Source organism: Caloenas nicobarica, chromosome 33 (genome assembly GCF_036013445.1).
Source record: "Caloenas nicobarica isolate bCalNic1 chromosome 33, bCalNic1.hap1, whole genome shotgun sequence".
Classification (NCBI taxonomy): domain Eukaryota; kingdom Metazoa; phylum Chordata; class Aves; order Columbiformes; family Columbidae; genus Caloenas; species Caloenas nicobarica.
The window spans coordinates 2,516,290-2,536,066 of NC_088277.1; the positions used below are offsets into that span (position 1 = coordinate 2,516,290).

A 19,777-nucleotide genomic window follows, 5' to 3' on the forward strand; every position below is an offset into this window, starting at 1 on the left:
ATCTCCCCACACACACACCTACACAATCCTTAGGCACCCCCAGCATATGCACACACACGCGTGCACGTTCACACACGTCCTTGCACACGCGCATGTACTGCTTCGCACGCACCCTTAAACACATGCGTGTATACGCACACACGCACCCTTGCAGATGTGCACAGACACATACACATGCACCCCTGCACCCACGCGTATACGTCCGGTTTGCACACACGCACCCTTGTACACACAGGCACATGTGCACACACGTGCCCTTGTGCACATCCATGCCCGTTGTGCACACACACGTGCACATGCACCCTTGCACGCACGCTCATTTTGTGCCCACACACCTGCACCCTTGCACACACACATATAGGTGCGCACACGCTCGTTTTGCACACGCACACACACGCAGCCTTGCATGTACCCTGTCACAAATGCATGCCCATTTTGTGCACTCGCATGCGCATGAACCCTTGCACACACTTACCCGGTTTGCACACACACACACATACATCTTTGCACTCACATGCACATATGCACGCCCGTTTTGCACACCCCCCGCCCCTTGCACACACCTCCCCTCAGCCCCCGTGCCCAGACAGGTGCAGGACAGCCCCTCACCGGGGTCCCCGCCCGTACCCCACGGGTGTGCGTGGCTCAGGCCCTGGCACCCCCCTTCGCCCGTGATGGGGCCCCCCTCCCACCGCGGCGCCGCCGGGCTCCACACCCCCCCCCGCAGCAGCGTTGGGCCCCGGGGAGCGCAGATTAATCATTAATTAGCAGCTGCCGCCGGGCCCGTGTCCCCGCGGCCCCACGCGGAAGTCCCACCGCGAGAGGGGGGTGGGCACCGGAGCCCGGCGTGAGGGACGGGCCGGGGGCACCTCGGGGACACCCGGGGGTCCCAGCACAACCCGGGTGACCTCCCGGGTCCACGGGAGGGATCCTGCCCCTGCTGGGGAACTCCGGGAGATATCCTGGCCCTTTTGGGGATCCCCGGGACAGATCTTGGCCCTGCTGGGGATCCCCTGGGACAGATCCTGGCCCTGCTGGGGATCCCCCGGGACGGATCCTGCCCGTGCTGGGGATCCCCTGGAATAGAGCCTACCCATACTGGGAACCCCCGGTCAGATCCTGCCCCTTCTGGGGATCCCTGGGCTGGATCCAGCCCGTGCTGGGCATCTTGGACCAGCCCTTGGCCATGCGGGAGCCCTGTCCACACCAGAGCTCCCCGGGCCGGATCCTGACCCCGCCGGGGCTCCCCGGGCCGGATCCCGCCCCCCCCGCGCCGCCCGTCTCCCCGGGACCGCCGCAGCCGCCGCCCATCGCCCCGGCCGGGCGGCGCAGTGATGCTGCGGCACCGGGCCCGATCCGGCCTCCCCGCGGGCACGGCGGGGACACGGGGCGTGGGGCGAGTGTGCAGGGGAGGCTGCCCCCACCTCGAGGCCCCCCCGCAGACCCGCCTACCCCACGCCGGGGGCAGATCCCCCTCAGGGGAGGGGGGTACGGCCGCCCCAGGACCCGTCCCGGTGGGATGCGGGCGGCGGGGCTTCCGCAGCCCTGGACACGGCGGCGGCACCGGGGCTCCTTTTTCCCGGTGCCACCGAGATGGTCCCGGCAGCACCGCGGGTTGCAGGGAGGGTCTATCCCCGGTGCCCCCCGGTGGCTGCCCAGCTGCGGGGGCGCGGGCCGGACGCCACGGGGATGGGCGCGGGGGCGGGCAGGCGGGGGCGGGGACGGCCGGGACGCCCCGGCGGCCCCGTGTGATGCGGAGCGCGGCAGTGGCGGCGGCAGCGGCGCGGCCCTTCCCGGCGGAGCACCGCGGTCCGGTGCGGGGCCGCCCCGCCGGGGTCCCGGGGGCTCCGGTGAGTGCTGCCGGGCATGTCCGCCCCGGTGCAGCCCGCCGCTGCCGGCTCCTTTCAGGTGAGCGGGCCGGAGCCCTCCCGGCCGCTGCGGGTCCGGTGCGGCCCGGTTCGGTTCTGCCCGCAGCGCGGGGGCCGCCGGTAGCAGCGCAGCGGCGGGGCCGCGCCGCCCGGTGCCGCCCGGTGGTCACCAGCCGCCCCCGCCGCTCTCCCCGCAGAGCCCGCGGAGGCTCCCGAAGTGCAAGAGCCGTTTCAAGCGCTCGGACGGCAGCACCTCGTCCGACACCACCTCCAGCATCCTCCGCAGGCAGGTGAGCGGGCCGGCACCGGCACCGGGGCGGGGCAGCCCCTCCAGCCCCCCCTCCGCGGCTCGCTCCCGGGGGCGGCGGCTGCGGCTCTGCATTAAGGCACAGACCGGGGCGGGAGAGCGGCCGAGCTCCTGCGCCCCAACCCCCGCACCAGGGGAACCCAGGCAGCCGCCCCCGCCCCGCCGCTCCCCCGGGACCAGAGCTGGGCACCGGCACCGGGCGCCGGTAGCATCGCAACAGCCGCTCTCCACGGCTAAAAATAGCGAGTGCTGCGTCAGGGCCGGGCCAGCCGCCGGGTACCGGCACTGCGGCGCCGGGGGGGGGCAGAGGGCGGCCCCGGGGAAACTGAGGCAGCGGAGGGGAAATGGGGCGGGAGGGTCTGCTGTGCCGCCCCGGCGGTCCATCAACCGGCACGGGGCCGCCTTCCCACGCTGCCCAGAGGGGCACGGACCCACCCGCCCGACTCGGTTCGCCCCGGCCCCAGTGGCGCCCCCCGGCCCGGCCGCAGACGGGCGAGCGGGTACCGGGGCGGCCCCGCGGGAGGCGGGGGGTTCCGGTAGTGGCGGTCCCGGGAGGTGCAGAGCGGCCCGAGCGGCCCTTTTCCCTCCCAGGGCAGCACCTGCCCCCCCGGTACCCACGGAGACCCTTCGCCCCGGCCGCGCACCCGGCGTGGCCACTTCAGCACCTCGGAGAGGGCCCGGGCCGGCCCCGCTGCGCTGCCCGGTACCGGTGCCGGTCCCGCCGTTGCCCGGAGCCCCCGCCCTGCCGAGCGCTGCCCCGCGGCCCCCGCTTTGGGCCGAAGCCGGCCCAGGCCGGTCCCGCCGGTGCCCGTCCCGCTGCGCGGGAACGGGGCGGGCCGGGCTGGTCCCCCGGGGGCTGCCGCTGCCCCCCTCCTCGGGGGCGGGGGGGACGCGGCGGGGGGGCGGGAGCGGCTCCAGCCCCGCCGCAGGCCTCGCCCTGCAGACGGGGCTGCTACCGGCTCGGGGCAGGACGGGGGCCGCTGCACCGGAGCATGGAGGTACCCGCGGGGACCGCCCGCCGCCGCCCCGGGACCCCCGGCCGCGGGCTCCGGGGAGCGGGGCGGCCCCCTCCATCCATGCCTCCTGCAAGGACCGGCTCCCCCTTTGCAAACTAACCCTCCTCCTCCGGGAGCTGCCCTGAGGCCCCGTCGCGGTGCACCGCACCGGGGCCGCTTGGGATCCCCGGCTGCGCGTGCAGCCCCCCCGGGGGTCCCACCGGAGAGGGGCCGGAGCCCCTCGCCAGTCCCGGAAGGGGGAACCGCGACCCCCAATTCTCCCCCCCGTCCCCCCCAGCGGCTGAGCCGGCGGGGGCGGCTCCGTGCGGCCCGGGGGGGAGCGGCGGGAGGCGGGGGCGGGGAGGGGCGGGGAGGGACGGCGGCGGCGCGGCGGAGCGGGCAGGGCCAGCCGGAGCCCGAGCCGCAGCCGGAGCCGGTACCGGAGCCGGGCGGGGGGGGCGCGGGCGGTTCGGCTCGGCTCGCCCCGTCTATGTCGTTTTCTGACTCCAGCGCTACCTTCCTGCTCAACGAGGTACCGGCCTCGGTACCGGGGGGGCCGTGCCCAGGGGACCGCGGTCGGGGGTGGGGAGGGCTGCGCCCCGGGGGCGGTGATTGCGCACCGGAGGCTGTGCCCGGTCGCGGGGGGGGCTTGGCCGTGCCCGGTGCAGGGGTTCGTGCTCGGCGCGGGGGGGCGGCTCTGCTGCCCCCCGGCCCTTTGTTTCCCCGTTGCCGCCGCTGGTCTCGCCCCCCCCGGCAGGTGCCGCTGAGCCCCGGGACCGGAACCGGGCGTGGGGGGGACCTCGACCCCCATGGCCGGGGACCCCGCGGGGACCGAGGCTCCGGGCCGGGGGCTGAATAGGGGGAGTCATACGGGAGGGGGGGCGCGCTGGAGATGTTGTACTGGAAGGCCATGCTGGAGGTGCTGGGGGGTTGGGGAAGATGCTCGGGAGGTGGTGACGATGCCGGGGGGGCCGTGCTGGGGAGGCCATGTTGCAGGGGGCCATGCTGGGAAACCATATTGCCTACGGTGGGATGCGGGGGCCCAGGCCCCCCCGATGTGAGCGAGGTGGGATGCGCAGGTTGGGGCAGCCCATGTGCCGGGGGGGGCAGGTGCTATTCAGCATCGCTGAGCTCAGCCCGGCAGGGCCTCGGGGCCTCTGGGGGGGCCGGGGGGGCTCAGCAACATCCAGGGACCTATAAATATTTCACCGCAGCTTCTGCGCTGTTCCGGGCGCAGCAGGAGATGGGTAATTACCGGCGGGGTGGGGGGAGCTGGGGGAGGGGCTGCACCGAACACCCGCTGGGCGCCCCAGCGTGGGGGGCGGCTGGGGCAGGACCACATCCCCGGCGGGATGGGGACCCCTGCCCCCAGGCTGGGACTGCAGGAGTCTTCCCCGATGGCTCCCCCAGGCCCTGGGGGCTGCGGCCCAGTGCAGCCAGGCTGGGCGATGCCACCATGGACCCACAAAAGGAACCGTGGCCCGGGGCTCAGCAGGGTCCCCCCCGAGCTGGCATCACCTCAGGGTGAGGTCCCTCTTTGCGGGGGTCCCCGCAGCCCCCCAGCACTCGGCCCCGTCCCCCCAGGGCTCGGCGGACTCCTACACCAGCCGCCCATCCCTGGACTCCGACGTGTCCCTGGACGAGGACCGCGAGGGCGCCCGGCGCGAGGTGGAGAGCCAGGCCCAGCAGCAGCTCGAGAGGGCCAAGGTACCAGCGTGGGGGGGACACCTGGGGGGGCTGGCAGCGCCCGGGGGTGCTGACCCCCCCTCCATCTCCAGCACAAGCCGGTCGCCTTCGCTGTGCGCACCAATGTCAGCTACTGCGGGGCGCTGGACGAGGAGTGCCCGGTGCAGGGAGCCGCCATCAACTTTGAAGCCAAAGATTTCCTGCACATCAAGGAGGTGAGCTGGGGTGCTGGGGTGCTGGGGGGGGTCAGCGTCATGGACTCCCCCCCAGCCTCACCCCTGCCCTGTCCTCACCCAGAAATACAGCAATGACTGGTGGATCGGGCGCCTAGTGAAGGAAGGGGGGGACATCGCCTTCATCCCCAGCCCCCAGCGCCTGGAAGCCATGAGGCTCAAGCAGGAGCAGAAAGCCAGGTAGGAACCAGCTCCCCCGACCACCCCGGCCCCCCGGTGCTCGCTCACCCCCCTCCTCCCCAGGAGAGCTGGCAATGCCTCGGGCCTTGGCGACAGCGGGAGCCGGCGATCGCCTCCCCCCTCCTTAGGTAAGGGCAGGTCCTGGCCCAGGGGGATCCAGGGGGGTCTCGGGGGGGGGGGCCCTCTTCACTGTCACCAACCTCTGCCTCTTCTCTCCCCAAGCCAAACAGAAGCAAAAGCAGGTGAGTCTCTGGGCAGGGGGAGATGGGGAGGGGGCTGCAGACAGAGGCCCCCCTCTTCCACCAGTTATGGGGCTGGGGGGGCTCCAGGCTGCTGGCGTTCTCTGGAATAGGTGGGGATGGGAGCGCAGGGAGCTGACATGCCCCTGTGTCCCCCCTGCAGACACAGCACATCCCGCCCTACGATGTGGTCCCCTCCATGCGGCCCGTGGTGCTGGTGGGGCCCTCACTGAAAGGATATGAGGTACTGGGGGGTGAAATGGGGGGACAGCAGAGGGGCCCCACTGACCCTCTAGGGTGGTGGCCTGTGGCCCTTGTCCCCTCCCTGGCCGTCCCGGGCCGTGCCAGGCAGATGGCGGGGCCGAGGGTGGCTGGCAGGGCGCCGGTGGCTGTCACCTCCCTGCTGCTGCCATCTGCTGCCGCTCCCCACCGGCTCACCGCGCTGGTGGCCCCGCCGGCAGGTCACCGACATGATGCAGAAAGCTCTCTTCGACTTCCTCAAGCACAGATTTGATGGCAGGTGAGGTTCCCCACCACCGGGACCACCCCCCACAAGGGCCAGGGGGGTACCCAGGTCCCCAGCACGGTCCCTCTGCCCCCAGGATCTCCATCACCCACATCACGGCCGACCTCTCCCTGGCCAAGCGCTCCATCCTCAACAACTTGGGCAAACAGGCCATCCTGGAGCGCTCCACCACCCGCTCCAGCATCGGTGAGGGGCTGGGCTCCCCCCAGGGCCTGGGGACCCCCAGGGCCAGCCCAGCCTGACCCCGTGTCCCCCCAGCCGAGGTGCAGAGCGAGATCGAACGCATCTTCGAGCTGGCCAAGTCCCTGCAGCTGGTGGTGCTGGATGCCGACACCATCAACCACCCGGCTCAGCTGGCCAAGACTTCACTGGCACCCATCATCGTCTACGTCAAGGTGTCCTCCCCCAAGGTGAGGGGTGACAGCAGTTCTGGGGGGGCCCTGGCTGCCCCCTGCGGTGCTGTCACCCCCCTCTGCCTCCCCCAGGTCCTGCAGCGGCTCATCAAGTCCCGTGGGAAGTCGCAGGTGAAGCACCTCAACGTGCAGATGATGGCGGCCGACAAGCTGGTGCAGTGTCCCCCGGTGAGCTGGGGGGGGGTTCCCTCTGCCCTGGGGACACCCCGGGGGTCCCTGAGCCACCCTGACCCCTCTCACCCACCTCCCAGGAGCTCTTCGATGTGATTCTGGATGAGAACCAGCTGGAAGATGCCTGCGAGCACCTGGCCGAGTACCTGGAGGTGTACTGGCGCGCCACCCACCACCCCCCGCACGCCCCCCACGCCGTCCCCTCACCCACCGGCCTCCCGGGCCTGCAGGTACCCCCGCACCCCCCTTGCTCCCCAGGGTGGCCGGCGCAGGGGTGCACGGGCTGGGGGGGTCCCAGCCCCATCCCGCTGCCCCCAGCGCCGTCCCTGCCCGCAGAGCCAGCTGAGGGAGCGGGGGGAGCACTCGCCGCTGGAGCACGACAGCCTGATGCCCTCAGACGAGGCCGGGGAGACCTCGCCCCAGCCCTGGGGGGCCGCGTCCCAGCGCAGCTCCCGGCACCTGGAGGAAGAGGAGGAGGAGGAGTACCGGGACCCCTACCCCGACATCTACCAGCCCCATCGGCACCACAACAGCGGGCTGCAGGGCCCTCCCACGCCCGATCGCCAAACCGAGCGCAACCACGACAGGAACTGGCAGCGCGGGCGGCCCTGGGCCAAGGACAGCTATTAGGGGTGGGGAGGGCAGGGGGGGCACGGCTGGGAACCGGCCCCCCGCCTCCCTGGGCGCTCCCCCCTCGCCCCAGCCCCGCGCTGGGGCTGCTCAGACAATCTTCCTCTCTCGGGGATCTCCTCCGCACTGGCAGCTTCCTCGCGCCCGACTCCCCGGGCACGTCTTCAGCCATAAGCACAGGGGGGGGCCGGCGGCCAGGACATCCCAGGACACCCCCCCAGCTCCGGGGGCAGCCACATGCCTTCTCCCCGCCTCAGTTTCCCCACCTGGCCCCCGCATCGCAGTCTCATCCCCCGCAGCGCAGCTGCCATAAACAGAGGGTGCCTCCACCCCAAAAAGACCAGGTAATGGAGGGGGGGGACAGTTTTAGAGCGTCCCCCATCCCACGCAAACGCGAGGAAGAAGGGGAAGGTGCCCGTCCCCCCGCCAGGGCCTGTCCCCTCCCCTACCCCTGCATGGGACCCCCAGGAGGAGGGGGCCACACCAGTCGCTTCACTCTGCACCGATTTCCCCCTGCCAAACCGCTTCCCCCGCCCAGGGATGGGGACAGAGGGGGGTGGCCAGACCCTGCATGGGGGGGGCTGCTCCTCACCTGCACTCGCTGCCCCCTCCCCGCTGTCACCGCATGTCACCGCACAGTCCTGTAAATACAGCACCCACCGCCCTCGGTGGGGGCTCCCAGTGCTGGGCTGAGCCCCCCCCTTCACAGGAACCTGGCATGGGGGGGGACACACAGGTGGGGGCCACAGATTTGTTATAATTTCTTTTGTAGAAAGCACCAACTTCCCTGTAACCAGTTTCAGAAACACAAGAGTGCTCGGAAGCGTGTGTCTGTGGTGGGGGGCGGGCAGGGGACACCAGCACAGGGACGTGGGGCTGGGGTGGGTCAGTGCCCAGTGCAGGGAGGCTGAGCACCCAAAATCTCCTGGCACCGCTGGGGGCTGCTGGGAGGCGGCATCACGAGAAGGGAGAACACACAGAGGCGACGGTGGGCACCGCGGCTGCGGGTTTATTCTCACAGCCTGGAATTGCAGCTAAAAAAGGAACAAAAACGCAACTCCCGGGACAGCCCTGCCCAAAAACCAGCGCGTGAAACCAAGTGCCTGCTCTGCCCCAGCAGGAACCTGCCCCAAAACTGCCTCTGGCAGCTCCACCGGCCCCTGGGGAAGGCGGGGAGGGGGACTGGGAGAACGGGAGGGACATTTTGGGACAGTCCCAGCCCCAGTCTCTGCTGTCCGCAGTCCTGGCCGCACGAGGGGCTGGGAAAAGAGCGGCCAGAAAAGTCCTGACAGCCCCAAATGGGTGACGGAGAAAGGAACACTGGCCACAGGGGCTCAGGCGAAGATGGTTTCCTCCCGCCGCTTCTTGGTGAGGATGGTGCCGGGTTTGTGCTGAGCGTCGGGGTGGTTGGCCAGCTCGGGCGGGCAGGAGGACACGGGGCTCTCCAGGATCGCCTGCTTCAGGTCGTAGAACACAGTGGAATCCTCCTTGGTGAGGAAGGTGATGGCGACTCCGCTCTTCCCCGCTCGGCCCGTCCGTCCAATGCGGTGGATGTAATCTGGAGGGGATCACAGAATCACAGACGGGTTTGGGTTGAAGGGACCTTCAAAGGTCACCTTATCCACCCCTGCCATGAGCAGGGACATCTGCACCAGCTCAGGGTGCTCAGAGCCCCGTCCAGCCTGGCCTGGGATGTCTCCAGGGATGGTTCAGCCACCACCTCTCTGGCCAACCTGGGCCAGGCTCTCACCACCAGCAGGGCCAACAATTTCCTTTTATCCAGCCTGAATCTCCCCTCCTTGAGTTTAAAACCATCGCCCCTTGTCCTATCCCAACAGGCCCTGCTCAAAAGTCTGTCCCCATCTTTCTTTAAGCCCCTTTTAAGTCCGGAAAGGCCGCACTAAGGTCTTCCCGGAGCTTCCCTTCTCCAGCTGAACACCCCAACTCTCTCAGCTGTTCCTCCCAGCAGAGCTGTTCCATCCATCGATCACCAGGGTCAGGCAGCTCCAACTCACCCTCGATGTTCTTGGCCATGTCGTAGTTGACGACCATGGAGACGTCGTGGATGTCGATCCCGCGACCGGCCACGTCCGTGGCCACCAGGATGTCCTTGGCCCCGGCCTTCAGGTTGGAGAGCGCAAACTCCCGCTGCTCCTGGCCTTTGCCGCCATGCAGGGTGCAGGCGTTGTACTGTGGGACGAGGGGGGATTAGCGGGGGACTGAGCTATGTTTTGGGGTCCCCGCCTGCCACAGCTGAAGCTGGGGGGGACTCCAGCCAGACTCACCCCCATCTTCTCCAGGGATTTTGCCAGCACGTCGCAGCCCTTCTTCTGGTTGACGAAGATGATGATGGGGGGGTCGAAGCCCTGTTCCAGGATGGCCAACAGCTTCTTCCTGTTGGGGGGAGGACAGTGGAGCAAGAGAGGCTGTGGGAACACCCCCACTCTCCAGAGTCCCCCCTCTCAGATCACCCTCACCCCCAAAATATCCCAGACCACCTGAAAACCCCACTCTGCACCTCTTCTCTGACTCCGACATGAGGAAGACCTTCTGCTCCACCCTCTCGTGGGGTTTGCCAGCAGAGCCAATGTAAACCACGGCGGGACGCCGGAGGTAGCTGCGGGCCAGGCGCTCCACCGCCGGCGGCATGGTGGCTGTGAACATGACGGTCTGCAGGAGAATGGGCAGTGAGCGACAGCCCCTGCGGGGCAGGAATGTGGCTGCAACCCCCTTAGCCTGTTCTCCAAAGCCCCAAATTGTCCCCTCCCCACCCCTAGCCCATGTTCAGCCCCGGGGGAGCACCCACAGCAATGAGGGTGACAGAAGGAGGGGACAATGGCCTCGAGTTGCACCAGGGAAGGTTGAGGTTGGATCTTGGGAACAATTTCTTCCCCAAAGGGCTGTGGGGCATTGGAACAGGCTGCCCAGGGCAGTGCTGGAGTCACCATCCCTGGAGGGGTTGGACAGATGCAGAGATGAGGTTCTCAGGGACATGGGGTAGTGCCAGGGGTGGGGTATTGGCTGGACTTGATCTTAACGGTCTCTTCCAACCAAAATGATTCTGTGATTCTCTGATTCTTCCAACCAAAATGGTTCGATGATGTCCTGGGTCTCCCGCCTGTACCCACCTGCCTGTACTTGTGTTTCCCTGACTCAAAGTTGGCCAACATCTTCTCAGGGTCCTCGGCCTCATCCGTGTCGGGTTTTTGGTTGGTGACAGGCATGTGCTCCAGGATTTTCTGCACATCGGGCTCAAAGCCCATGTCAATCATTCGATCCGCCTCATCCAGCACCACGTAGGTGCAGCGGCTCAGCACCAGGTACCGGTTCTCCAGCACGTCGATGAGACGCCCCGGTGTGGCGATGACGATCTGGGGGGGGCCAGGAGGGTCGGTGACCACAGCGTGTGGTGAAACTGCTCCCCCCAGGCCCCCCACTGCCCTCTCCAGGAGCTGCCGCTCACCTCGCAGCCCATGCGGAGGCGGAAGCCTTGGTCCTCGCGGGAGATGCCTCCGATCACGGCCACTGTGCGGATGCCCAGAGGTTTCCCAAATTTGATGGTTTCCTCCTCAATCTGCTGGGCCAGCTCTCGGGTGGGGGCCAAGATGATGGCGTAGGGACCCTGGTCTGACTCCTCAATCCTGTGACAGGGCACAGCCGTGTCACCCGCAGTGCCACCCCCTCCCTGCAGCGTTTCCCTGCCCCGTGTCGCACCCACCGGTCAATTTTGGGCAGCGTGGTGATCCACACCAGCAGCGGGATCAGGAACGCTGCTGTCTTGCCACTGCCAGTCTCGGCCACGCCGATGATGTCGCGGTTCTGCAGGCCAATGGGGATGGCCTGGCGCTGGATGGGGGTGGGCTCCTGGCGAGGGGAGCAGCAGATTTAGGAGGAGAACTTCCCTTCCTCACCCCCCCCAAAGACCTGACCCCACGAACCGGCCCTTTCCCCTCCATCCAGACCCCCAGCGCCATCGGGGTTTGTCGGCAGCAGCCTCCCCGCCCCGTGCCCACCTTGTAGCCGCACTTGTCGATGACCTCCAGGATGTGGGGGGGCAGGGATGAGTCCTTCCAGGAGCGGATGGGGTTGGGGATCTTACCCCCCTTGGTGGTGATGCTGTAATCCTCGCGGAAGATGCGCCAGTCTCTGTCTGTCATCTCATCCAGCTTCTTCTGGGACCAGTGCCGGTCGTCCCAGCGCTGCTTGGCCTCCTTCTTCCGCAGCTTCCGCAGCCGGGCCCTGGGTGGGGAGCGAGGAAGGGGACACGGTTCACCCTGTGTCTCTGGGGAGGCTCGAATTGTCCCGTCACCCACCCGAGGGACATGCTGCAGCCCAGAGCCCCCTGCAGCTCTGCACCCCGGCTGAGCAGAGGCAGCATCACCCCAAATGCCCCTCAGTGCCCACCCAGCTTCCCCCACATGCTCACTCCTCCTGCTCCTTCTCCTCCAGCGTCCGTCTCTTCTCCATCAGGTCCCCATAGAAACGTGACTGTTCCCGTTTCTGCTGCTTTAGGTCGATTCCGGCGATGAAGCCCCGGCCCAGCAGCTGCACTTGGTGCCGCTCTTTGTACCTTGAGTAGAACGGGAGTGTCGGCGGCAGAGCTAGGGCTGCCCCGCACGCCCAGGGACACTCCCAAGGATGCCCCCAACCCCACGGACACCCCCAGACACACCCCGGTACTCACAGGGGGTTGTAGTCGATAGAGGTATCTTCCGACGCATCCCACTCGAAGACAAACTTACGATCATTCAGGTGCCGTGTGCGTCTCCGCTTCTTCACACCTCCCAGGTAACGCTCCTGTGGGTGGGAAAGGATCATGAGGGAGGAACCTGGACCCCCGGCTCCCCCACTGTCCCCCCGGCTCCCCCACTGTCCCCCCAGCCTGGCCCCTGGCTCTACCTTGATGGCATGGAGCTCTTTGCTCTTGTCCTTCTCCTCTCGGATCTTCTGCCTGCCCTCCTCATCCTCTGTGCCGTTGGTCTCCCGCTCCATGCGCTCGCGGCGCTCCCTGCGCTCGCGCTCCTGGGGGTCTTCTGGGGAGCAGGGGAAGGGTCTCAGAGCCAAATAACCCCCTCTCAGGCTTGGGGGGGCGGTCAGGGGGTCCTGCCTTACCCAGCATCTTCCTTCCCATCTCCTGGAACTGCTTCCTCTTCTTCCTCTCCTCCTCCAGCAGCCGCTGCCGCTCCTCCACCTCCTGCTGCCGCCGCCGCAGCGCCTCGGCCTCCCGCTCCGCCTTGGACAGGAACTTGGGCTGGGGGAGCAGAGAGGCGGCTCACATGGCGTTTGGCTCACTGTTGGAGCTGCCCCAGGACGGGACCCCCCCAAAACATCCTCCTGTACCGCAGGGAGAAGCCTTCTGCTCCTACCTTGGCTTCCGCCTCCTCCTCAGCCTTCTTCTTGGCCAGCAGCTCCTCCAAGGACAGGGGCTGCACCTGCGGACATGGGGCCGGGCCGTGAGCAGCCCCTGACAGGGACACTTTGCCTCACCAGAGCGTTTTACCCCACCCTGGGAGCCGTTCCCAGCCAAGCCCTCTCCTCACCTTCTCCTTCTTCAGGGCGTTCTCCTCCTCCTCCTCTGCTTTCCGTGAGTCACGTTCCTTCCTGGACTTGGAGTCCTTCCCCCTGCTCGGGGACAAGCTTTCCAGAAAAATAAAGAGGAATCAGCCACCAAACACAACCCCAGGGTCACCCCGTCCCCACAGACCAGGGGATGCACCCGCACTCAAAACAATTCCTACAGGGAACAGCACTGGGGTGCTTATGGGAGAGCAGGGACAGCCCCCAAACCGAGGGGGCTCACCTGGACCGCTTCCTGTCCTTGTCCCGTCGGTGCCCATCCTTCTCCCGGTCACGGTCCTTCTTGTTGCGGTCCCGGTCGCGCTCCTTGTGCCGGCGATCCCTGCGGATGGGGCAGTCATGGCACGGCCCCCACTCAGCCACCCGCACACCAACTCTGCGGGGCTGTTGGGGACACGTGAGAGTGAGGGAGCTCTTCCCAAAAAAGCTGGGGAGCCGCTGGAACACCCCTCACCTCTCTGTTGACTTGGACCGGGAGCGAGACCGTGACCGGCTGCCTCGTCTCCGGTCCCGGGACCGGTGCCGCTTCCTGTCCTTGGCAGGGGAACCTTTGCGGTCCCGGTCGCGCTCCCGGTCCCGATCCCGGTCTCTGTCTGGGGAGCGGGAGCGTTTCCTCTCCTCCTTGGTTGGAGACACGTCCCGGTCCTTCTTATCTGCCAGTTCTCCGGCCATCTGGGGTGGGGAAGAGGGTCAGACAGAGCTGGGGACGGGGGGGGACCCTGGGAGGGAGCGGGTGGGGGAACCGGGGGGACCCGGGGAGAGCTGGGGGAACGCGGGAAAGGCACCGGGGGGCTGTGGGGACCCGGGGAGGGCTGGAGGAACCCGGAGAAGGCACCGGGGGGCTGTGGGGACCCGGGGAGGGCTGGGAGACCCGGGGGGAGCGCAGGGGGTCCCCGGGAAGGAGCAAGGAGGGTTGGGAGACCCGGGAGGGAGGACGCACGGTCCCGGGCCGGGCACCGGGGTGGCTGCGCAGCCCCGGGGAAGGCTGGGGGACCCGGCGATGCAGGCCTTGCCCTGGGTGCCCGGTGACGAGGTAGCGGGGCCCTCCAGCCCCCCGGGACCTTCCTGCGGGAGAGCCCAGCGGCCGCAGGCGCCCGGCGCCCCGCGGGCCCCCGTTCCCCGCTCACCGCCGCCCGCAGGCCCAGGCCTCAGCGCCGCCCCGCCATGTCCGCCGCGAGGCACGCCGGGAAACCGAGGCCTCCCTGGCGCCGGAACTACAACTCCCAGCAGCCTCCGCGGAGCACAGGGCGGCCGCGGATCCCTCCGCCGCGGATCCCTCCGCCGCGCATCGCCCCTGACCCCGCAACGAGCCCCGCCCCCGCGCGGGACCCCCGTGTCACTGTCCCCATGTGCCACACACCGCCCCCCCAGTCCCAAGCTGGGGGTTGTAGGTAGAGCCAGGGAGGGGCAGCCCGGGGGGGAGCCTTTCGGGTTGCCCAGGACCCCCCGCCCCAGGGACTTCTCCCCCAACGGGTGACAGCACACGCCGTGTCACCGTCACCCTTACCCACTGGCACTTGTGACACAGGACAGACCCCAACAACCCCCCTCCTCAGCCCCCCCAGACCCAGGATTCTCCCCCCCAAGAGAGGACAAGGCACGCGCTGCGCATGGGGTGATGTTATATTTCTGATAATAAATAAGCTTTTTAATAACACTGGCCATGGAACAGAGACACCCCCCCCGCCCCCAGACAGTCCTTAAAACAGCCCCCCCTGGCCCCCCTTCCCTGCCAGGGGCCCCAGGGCCAAGCAGCAGATGAGGGATGGGGAGGGGGAAATGGGATGAGGCCACAGATGAGCCCCCCTGGGGTTTGGGGGCCGGGGAGCAGCCCCCTCCCTGGGTGCCCCCCAGATTCCCCCCATGGCAGCTCCACAGGGGCTGCCCCCCAGGCTGGGGGTGACGGGAGGGCAGAAGACAGCCCTCCTCCTTGCGGGGGGCTCCAGGGCCCTGTCCAGCCCCCCACCCCATCCTGGGGACTCAAGGGGACCGGCAGCTTTGAGGAAGCAGGGGGGAACATTCGTGTCCCCCCGCTTCACATGACAGAGCAGCTTTTTGCCTTTTCCTTCTTGAAGGTGGAGGAGATGAGCTCGGAGCGGCTGGGCAGGTGCAGGAGTCTCTTGGAGAGGCTGCGGGGGGGGCTGCGGGGGGGCTGCAGGGGGGCCCTGCTGAGGCAGATGCTGGACACGGTCCGGAAGATGCTGTGGACGCTCTTCTCCGAGGTGAAGGCTGAGCACTCCAGGTAGCTCTCGGCTCCCAGCTGCCTGGCAGCCGCGCAGCCCTGGAACCCACCCCCATGTCAGGCTGCAGCACCCCAAAAAACCCCCCCGCCCCCTCCCCGCGACCCCCCCCCCCCACACCTGCTCGTAGGAGATGGGTGCCTGTTTCTGGTGGGACAGCTCCATCAGGGTGCTCAGGTCCGTCCGCAGGTCTGTCTTGCAGCCGATGAGCAGCACCCGCGTGTTGGGGCAATAATCCAGGATTTCCGTCTTCCACTGCGGGGGGATCACAGAGCTCCACAAGGGGACCCCAAACTGCTGCCCCCCCTCCCCACAGAGGTGCTGCCCCCCCCAGCTCTCACCTTCTTGGCCGCGCTGTCCAGGGTTTCGGGACGGCTGATGTCGAAGCAGAGCAGGACAGCGTCCGAGTCACTGTAGCAGAGGGGACGCACATTGTCGTAGTAGGGAGAGCCTGGGAGAAAAGGGGGTGTCATGGCACAGCGCCTCCAAAAAGGGCCCAAGCCCTGGGCAGGAGGTGCTTACAGAGCTGGAGGAGGGGAGGACACAGCTCTAGAACCCCCCCAAAAAGCCACCTCGGCTCTCCGCAACCCATTAACGTCCCCACCATCCCTAACGAAGCGGCAGGAAATGGATCCCGTGGTGTTTATATAACAGCTGCTCCCCCATGTTGGGGACCCTCGGCAGCAGCCGGGACATGGGGTGGGGCTCCCACCCCCACAGGCTCCTCGGGGAGCTGGAGCCACCAGCACTGCACTGGGGACTGTGGGGGACACGGTGTCCGGGGGTGCGGGGGCAGTGGGTGCCCCTCCGGGTGCAGGGGTGGCCAGGGGGCTCCCCCCATCGCCAGCTGCGACCCCCAAGGGCTTCGGAGGGTTTTGTAGCCCAGACGCTCCGTGCGCGGAATAGCAAAGAGGCTGCGCCAGCGCCATCACCATAGCAACACGGGGACCGCGGGTGGCGGGGACCCCCCCCTCTGATGGGGGGGACACTGCAGCACCACGGCAGGGCCGCCCCAGCCCCCCACCCTGCCCCCTCCAGCCCTCGGGGGTGCCCAGGTAGGGGTGATACCAGGATGCCCCATTACCCCCGCCCCCAATTCCCAGCCCTGCAGGGAGCATGCGGGGACCCCAGCAGCCCATACCCGACCGGGGGGCTCACACCAGTGTCAGGACCCTCCCCAGGAAGGGGCTCAGCCCTGTGTCCCCCCCCAGCCCGTGTCTGTGCCCCCCTCAACGGGCAAGTCCCCAGGGACTCCCTGACAGCCAGGCCCCCTGTGCCCCCACAGGGATCAGCCCCCCACCCTGACCCACTCCCAGGTGTCCCCACTGCGGCCACCAAGCGCTCACCGCCTCCCCAGGGCCCCCCCAAAGCCCAGGCTTGGCACCCCCATTGCAGCACCACAAGGCCCCAAACCATGTTCCCCCAGCAAACGCCGCCATGACCCCTCACCAGCTGCCCCCACCCCGCTGCAGCCCCCGGTACCGGAGGGACCCCCCGCACCCCCGTGCATGCACCACTCCCCGGTACCGGAGGGACCCCCCGCACCCCCGTGCATGCACCACTCCCCGGTACCGGAGGTGTCCCAGAGGCTCAGCTCCACCCGCTGCTCCTCGCTGGCCAGACACGCCGTGTAGTTCTCAAACACGGTGGGCACGTACGTCTGCAACAGCACCGAGAGCGTCAGCGCCCGGTCCCACTGCCGCTCCCCGGTGCCCGGTGCCGCTCCAGCTCACCTCGGGGTAGCAATCCTTAGCCAGCACCTGCAGCATGGCCGTCTTGCCGCACTGCACGTCGCCCACCAGCACCAGCTTGCAGCGGGCCGGGGCGGCCGGTACCGGCCTCCGCTCCCGCATGGCGGCGGCGCCGAGCGCTGCCCCTCCCGCCTCCCGCGCCCCCACCAGCCCCGCGCCCGGCCGCCGCAGCGCGCTTATATACCCCGCCGGCGCCGAGCCCCGCCCACGGCGGCTCTCGCCCGCCAATCGCCGCGGCGGCTCTGGGCACACCGGCCAATGGCGGAGAGGCGAGGGGACCACCAGGGACCGCCCCCCAGGGTGCGAGGCTGTTCCTCCAGGTCAGGGGGCGCTTGTCTGCCTGAAGACGGAAGTGGAGCCCTGCTCCCGCCCTGAACCGGAAGTGGCTGTTGCTTGGAGACCGGTAGGACGCCGGCGGCTGGGACAGAGGTGTTGGAGGGCGCGATCGGTACCGGCGTGGGGGGACGGGACCCCCGCGGGGCGGGAGGTGGCGTCGAGGAGCGGGGGGGACACCGGAGGGGTGCGGGGACCATGGGGCCTGGGGGTGTCCCAAAGCGGGGGGTGCCTGGGGCCACCCCGGGAGGAGACAGGGGTGGGCGAAGGGGGAAGGGGCCTGGGCCGGACCCCCGGGCGTCCCCCCCGCCCCTCACGGCGTGTGCCCGGGCCCAGCCGCCATGCCAGCAAAGCGCCATTCGAAGGCCTCGGTGGCGGGGCAGGATGGACTCCTGCTGCTGCAGAGCCAAGCGCTGGCCCAGGAGGAGGCTGCCAAGGCCAAGCAGGAGCTGCTCACCCGCTTCCTGAAGGTGCGTGAGGACCCCGGGGGACATGACAGTGTTTCTCCACATGCCGCCCAACCCCTGACCCCCTTCCCACCGCGCATTCCCCCCCAGGACAAGCTGGCCAAGGAGCAGCACAGCAGCACCCTGAACCTCCACAAGCTCAATGTGCAGTGGCAGGCGATTCTGCGGGAAGCCAAGGCCAAGGAGCTGCGCCAGGACATCGAGATCCTCAGCCAGACCTTTGCGCGGGTGATGGACTGCAAGGACAGCGTCATCGAGGTGAGCGTGGGGCTAGCGGGGTGGGGACAGCACCAGGGCCCACCCATGAACCCCCCTAAATCTCCACAGTCCCTGGTCACAGACCTGGAGGAGGCAGAGGAGCAGCACGCCCGGGCCCTACGCAGCCACGTGCACAACATTGACCACCTGCTGCAGCTCCAGAGCTGCCGCCTGGCCTGCCTGGAGGACGGGTACAGTGCCCAGCTGAGTGCCATGCAGAGCGAGTTTGAGGCTGAGCGGTACGGCGGGGGCAGGGACAGCAGTGGCACCCGCTGTCCTGGAGCTGAACCCTCTCACGACCCAGTTGAGACCACTATGGCTTCCCTCTGTCAGCAGCTCCCCTGTGTTTTCCCCAGCACGTCCATCCTCGAGCAGCACAAGCGAGAGAGCTGCTACCTGCGGGACATGGTGCTGACCGTGGAGCAGAATTACAGTGAGAGTGACCACGAGGCCACGCTGAATTTCCAGAGCGCCCGGGATGACATCAAGAACAAGGCACGGGGAGGATCCAGCAAGGAGCCTTTTGGGCCTGGTGAGCAGAGTACACGGTGAGGTTTGGGAGGTGCTGGGTCACCCACAGCCATGTCTGTCCCCAGAGCCTGCAGGAGAAGCAGTACTGCCGCCTGCAACTGAGCGGGAAGACAGCAGAGCTCTGGGAGCAGTTCCGACAGGCCATGCAGAGCTTCACGGCGGCCACCGAGCACCAGAAGATCGCTTTTGAAGTGCTGAAGGAGAAGGACCAGAAGAGCTCGAGGGAGATCGAGATGCAGGCAAAGAAGCTGCAAAAGCTCCAGGTTGCAGCAGGTCACGGGGCTGAGCAGGAGAGCGGAGACACCTCCATCCCGCCGCTCACGTTTCGCTTGTCCCCAGGACTTGGTGGCAGCCACCAAGGGCCAGATCGTAGCTCACCTCCGAGAGAACGAGGAGCAGAACCGGCACTTGCGGATAGAGAAGGAACGAGCTTTCCGCCAGCTCCAGGAGCTCAAGGGCAAGCTGAACCAGGCCAGGGCTAAGGCCCACGGCAACCTGGCCAGGCTCGCCGTGCAGAGCGGCGCAGCCCTGAGCGCCCTGCAGCAGGTGGTGGAGAAGGTGAGAGCGGCGGCCCCGGGGCGAGGGACCACCAGGGAGTCCCTCACTCGCATTTCTTCCCCAGGGCCAGCGCATCCTGCAACTGGCCGAGATGTGCCGCAAGCTGGAGACGGAGGAGGAGAAGGTGCTGCCCTTCTACCCTTCCTCACTGGTGGAGGGCGAGCAGCGAGATGCTCAGCGAGTCTTCAAGGAGACACCCACAGAGCCCCTGGCCCAGGTGAGGGGGCAGCACCCGAGGCCCGGATGCTGCCGTGGAGCAGTGAGGGGCAGGATACAGCCTTGGGGACAGTCTGGCTGCACGTTGGGGACCCCCTGCCCTCCCCCCTGCCTCTCGACCAGGCCATGCGGGACTACGTGGGGCTGGAGCGGTTCTGGCAGCGCTTCAACAAGGCAAAGCTGGAGGAGAAAGCGCTGGAGCAGGAGCGGGCGGCCCTGAGGTGGAGGAACCGGCAGCTGCGGGCGCTGCTGCAGCAGTACATGGAGGGGATCTCGATCAGCCAGGAGGTGCTTGTGGAGCCCAATCCACTCTGCGGCGTCCAACACAAGAGCCGCGGCCCCAGGGACTCACCCCGCACCGAGGGGGACCTTGTGCAAGGTCACCAGAGTGCCACACACCCCAACAGCCTCCTGGACCCTGTTCCCAGCTCCAGCGGCACCGGCTGAGAATCCCCCTGTCATGTCCCCTGCTCAGCCTGGTGCCTGGGGACACTGCAGAGACCGTGACTGCCCAGAGATGCCATAAAAGAGCCAAACTGTGCCCAAAAATGTGCTTCGGGGTCTTATTTCTGGTAACACTCAGCTTCATCAGGGCAGG

General features: G+C 68.2%; 4 protein-coding genes across 7 annotated transcripts; 2 read left to right on the top strand and 2 right to left on the bottom strand.

Moving 5' to 3' along the window:
- Positions 1–1,851: 1,851 nt before the first annotated feature.
- On the top strand, positions 1,852–7,877 carry CACNB3 (calcium voltage-gated channel auxiliary subunit beta 3). Of its 2 annotated transcripts, XM_065654334.1 has the most exons (14): positions 1,852–1,908; positions 2,066–2,158; positions 4,755–4,877; positions 4,949–5,071; positions 5,154–5,269; positions 5,333–5,397; positions 5,492–5,511; positions 5,672–5,752; positions 5,970–6,028; positions 6,111–6,220; positions 6,293–6,444; positions 6,520–6,615; positions 6,699–6,848; positions 6,955–7,877. In XM_065654334.1, exons 1-14 carry the CDS (start codon positions 1,867–1,869, stop codon positions 7,246–7,248), a joined length of 1,524 nt encoding a protein of 507 aa, XP_065510406.1. In that variant the 5' UTR covers positions 1,852–1,866; the 3' UTR covers positions 7,249–7,877. The 2 variants fall into 2 exon arrangements, with proteins under 2 accessions (XP_065510406.1, XP_065510405.1); XM_065654333.1 differs by lacking the exons at positions 1,852–1,908; positions 2,066–2,158 and adding an exon at positions 3,661–3,702.
- A 355-nt stretch (positions 7,878–8,232) lies between these two features.
- DDX23 (DEAD-box helicase 23) lies at positions 8,233–14,022 on the bottom strand. Of its 2 annotated transcripts, none has more exons than XM_065654319.1 (17): positions 13,953–14,022; positions 13,280–13,497; positions 13,049–13,147; positions 12,789–12,885; positions 12,615–12,680; positions 12,361–12,499; positions 12,148–12,278; positions 11,933–12,045; positions 11,675–11,818; positions 11,262–11,487; positions 10,967–11,112; positions 10,712–10,889; positions 10,377–10,619; positions 9,767–9,918; positions 9,534–9,642; positions 9,264–9,438; positions 8,233–8,806 (listed from the first exon to the last, which is right to left on the bottom strand). In XM_065654319.1, the coding sequence occupies exons 2-17, from the start codon at positions 13,495–13,497 to the stop codon at positions 8,583–8,585; spliced, it is 2,460 nt and encodes an 819-aa protein (XP_065510391.1). In that variant the 5' UTR covers positions 13,953–14,022; the 3' UTR covers positions 8,233–8,582. The 2 variants fall into 2 exon arrangements, with proteins under 2 accessions (XP_065510391.1, XP_065510390.1); XM_065654318.1 differs by having other exon boundaries at positions 12,148–12,281.
- Positions 14,023–14,530: 508 nt separating this feature from the next.
- On the bottom strand, positions 14,531–16,953 carry RND1 (Rho family GTPase 1). Its single transcript, XM_065654345.1, has 5 exons — positions 16,799–16,953; positions 16,638–16,725; positions 15,407–15,516; positions 15,186–15,320; positions 14,531–15,106 (listed from the first exon to the last, which is right to left on the bottom strand). Exons 1-5 carry the CDS (start codon positions 16,916–16,918, stop codon positions 14,861–14,863), a joined length of 699 nt encoding a protein of 232 aa, XP_065510417.1. The 5' UTR covers positions 16,919–16,953; the 3' UTR covers positions 14,531–14,860.
- A 271-nt stretch (positions 16,954–17,224) lies between these two features.
- Positions 17,225–19,707, top strand: CCDC65 (coiled-coil domain containing 65). 2 transcript variants are annotated; one of them, XM_065654327.1, is made up of 9 exons: positions 17,225–17,264; positions 17,486–17,619; positions 17,707–17,874; positions 17,944–18,113; positions 18,231–18,369; positions 18,471–18,668; positions 18,745–18,963; positions 19,028–19,180; positions 19,303–19,707. In XM_065654327.1, the coding sequence occupies exons 2-9, from the start codon at positions 17,491–17,493 to the stop codon at positions 19,624–19,626; spliced, it is 1,500 nt and encodes a 499-aa protein (XP_065510399.1). In that variant the 5' UTR covers positions 17,225–17,264; positions 17,486–17,490; the 3' UTR covers positions 19,627–19,707. The 2 variants fall into 2 exon arrangements, with proteins under 2 accessions (XP_065510399.1, XP_065510402.1); XM_065654330.1 differs by having other exon boundaries at positions 17,233–17,245.
- The last annotated feature ends 70 nt before the right edge of the window (positions 19,708–19,777 follow it).

Bases quoted from the DNA above. Each gene is read 5' to 3' on its own strand.
- CACNB3 (XM_065654334.1), top strand. From the start codon at position 1,867: ATGTCCGCCCCGGTGCAGCCCGCCGCTGCCGGCTCCTTTCAG. The intron at 1,909-2,065 runs GTGAGCGGGCCG...CTCTCCCCGCAG, and splicing joins CCGCTGCCGGCTCCTTTCAG to AGCCCGCGGAGGCTCCCGAA. The intron at 5,270-5,332 runs GTAGGAACCAGC...CCTCCTCCCCAG, and splicing joins AAGCAGGAGCAGAAAGCCAG to GAGAGCTGGCAATGCCTCGG.
- DDX23 (XM_065654318.1), bottom strand. From the start codon at position 13,497: ATGGCCGGAGAACTGGCAGATAAGAAGGACCGGGACGTGTCTCCAACC. The intron at 12,681-12,788 runs GTGAGGAGAGGG...CCATGTCCGCAG, and splicing joins ACGCCCTGAAGAAGGAGAAG to GTGCAGCCCCTGTCCTTGGA. The intron at 9,643-9,766 runs GTGCAGAGTGGG...TCCCCCCAACAG, and splicing joins ATGTCGGAGTCAGAGAAGAG to GAAGAAGCTGTTGGCCATCC.
- RND1 (XM_065654345.1), bottom strand. From the start codon at position 16,918: ATGCGGGAGCGGAGGCCGGTACCGGCCGCCCCGGCCCGCTGCAAGCTG. The intron at 15,321-15,406 runs GTGAGAGCTGGG...ATCCCCCCGCAG, and splicing joins TGGACAGCGCGGCCAAGAAG to TGGAAGACGGAAATCCTGGA. The intron at 15,107-15,185 runs GTGTGGGGGGGG...GGTGGGTTCCAG, and splicing joins CACCCATCTCCTACGAGCAG to GGCTGCGCGGCTGCCAGGCA.
- CCDC65 (XM_065654327.1), top strand. From the start codon at position 17,491: ATGCCAGCAAAGCGCCATTCGAAGGCCTCGGTGGCGGGGCAGGATGGA. The intron at 17,620-17,706 runs GTGCGTGAGGAC...ATTCCCCCCCAG, and splicing joins TGCTCACCCGCTTCCTGAAG to GACAAGCTGGCCAAGGAGCA. The intron at 17,875-17,943 runs GTGAGCGTGGGG...AAATCTCCACAG, and splicing joins GCAAGGACAGCGTCATCGAG to TCCCTGGTCACAGACCTGGA.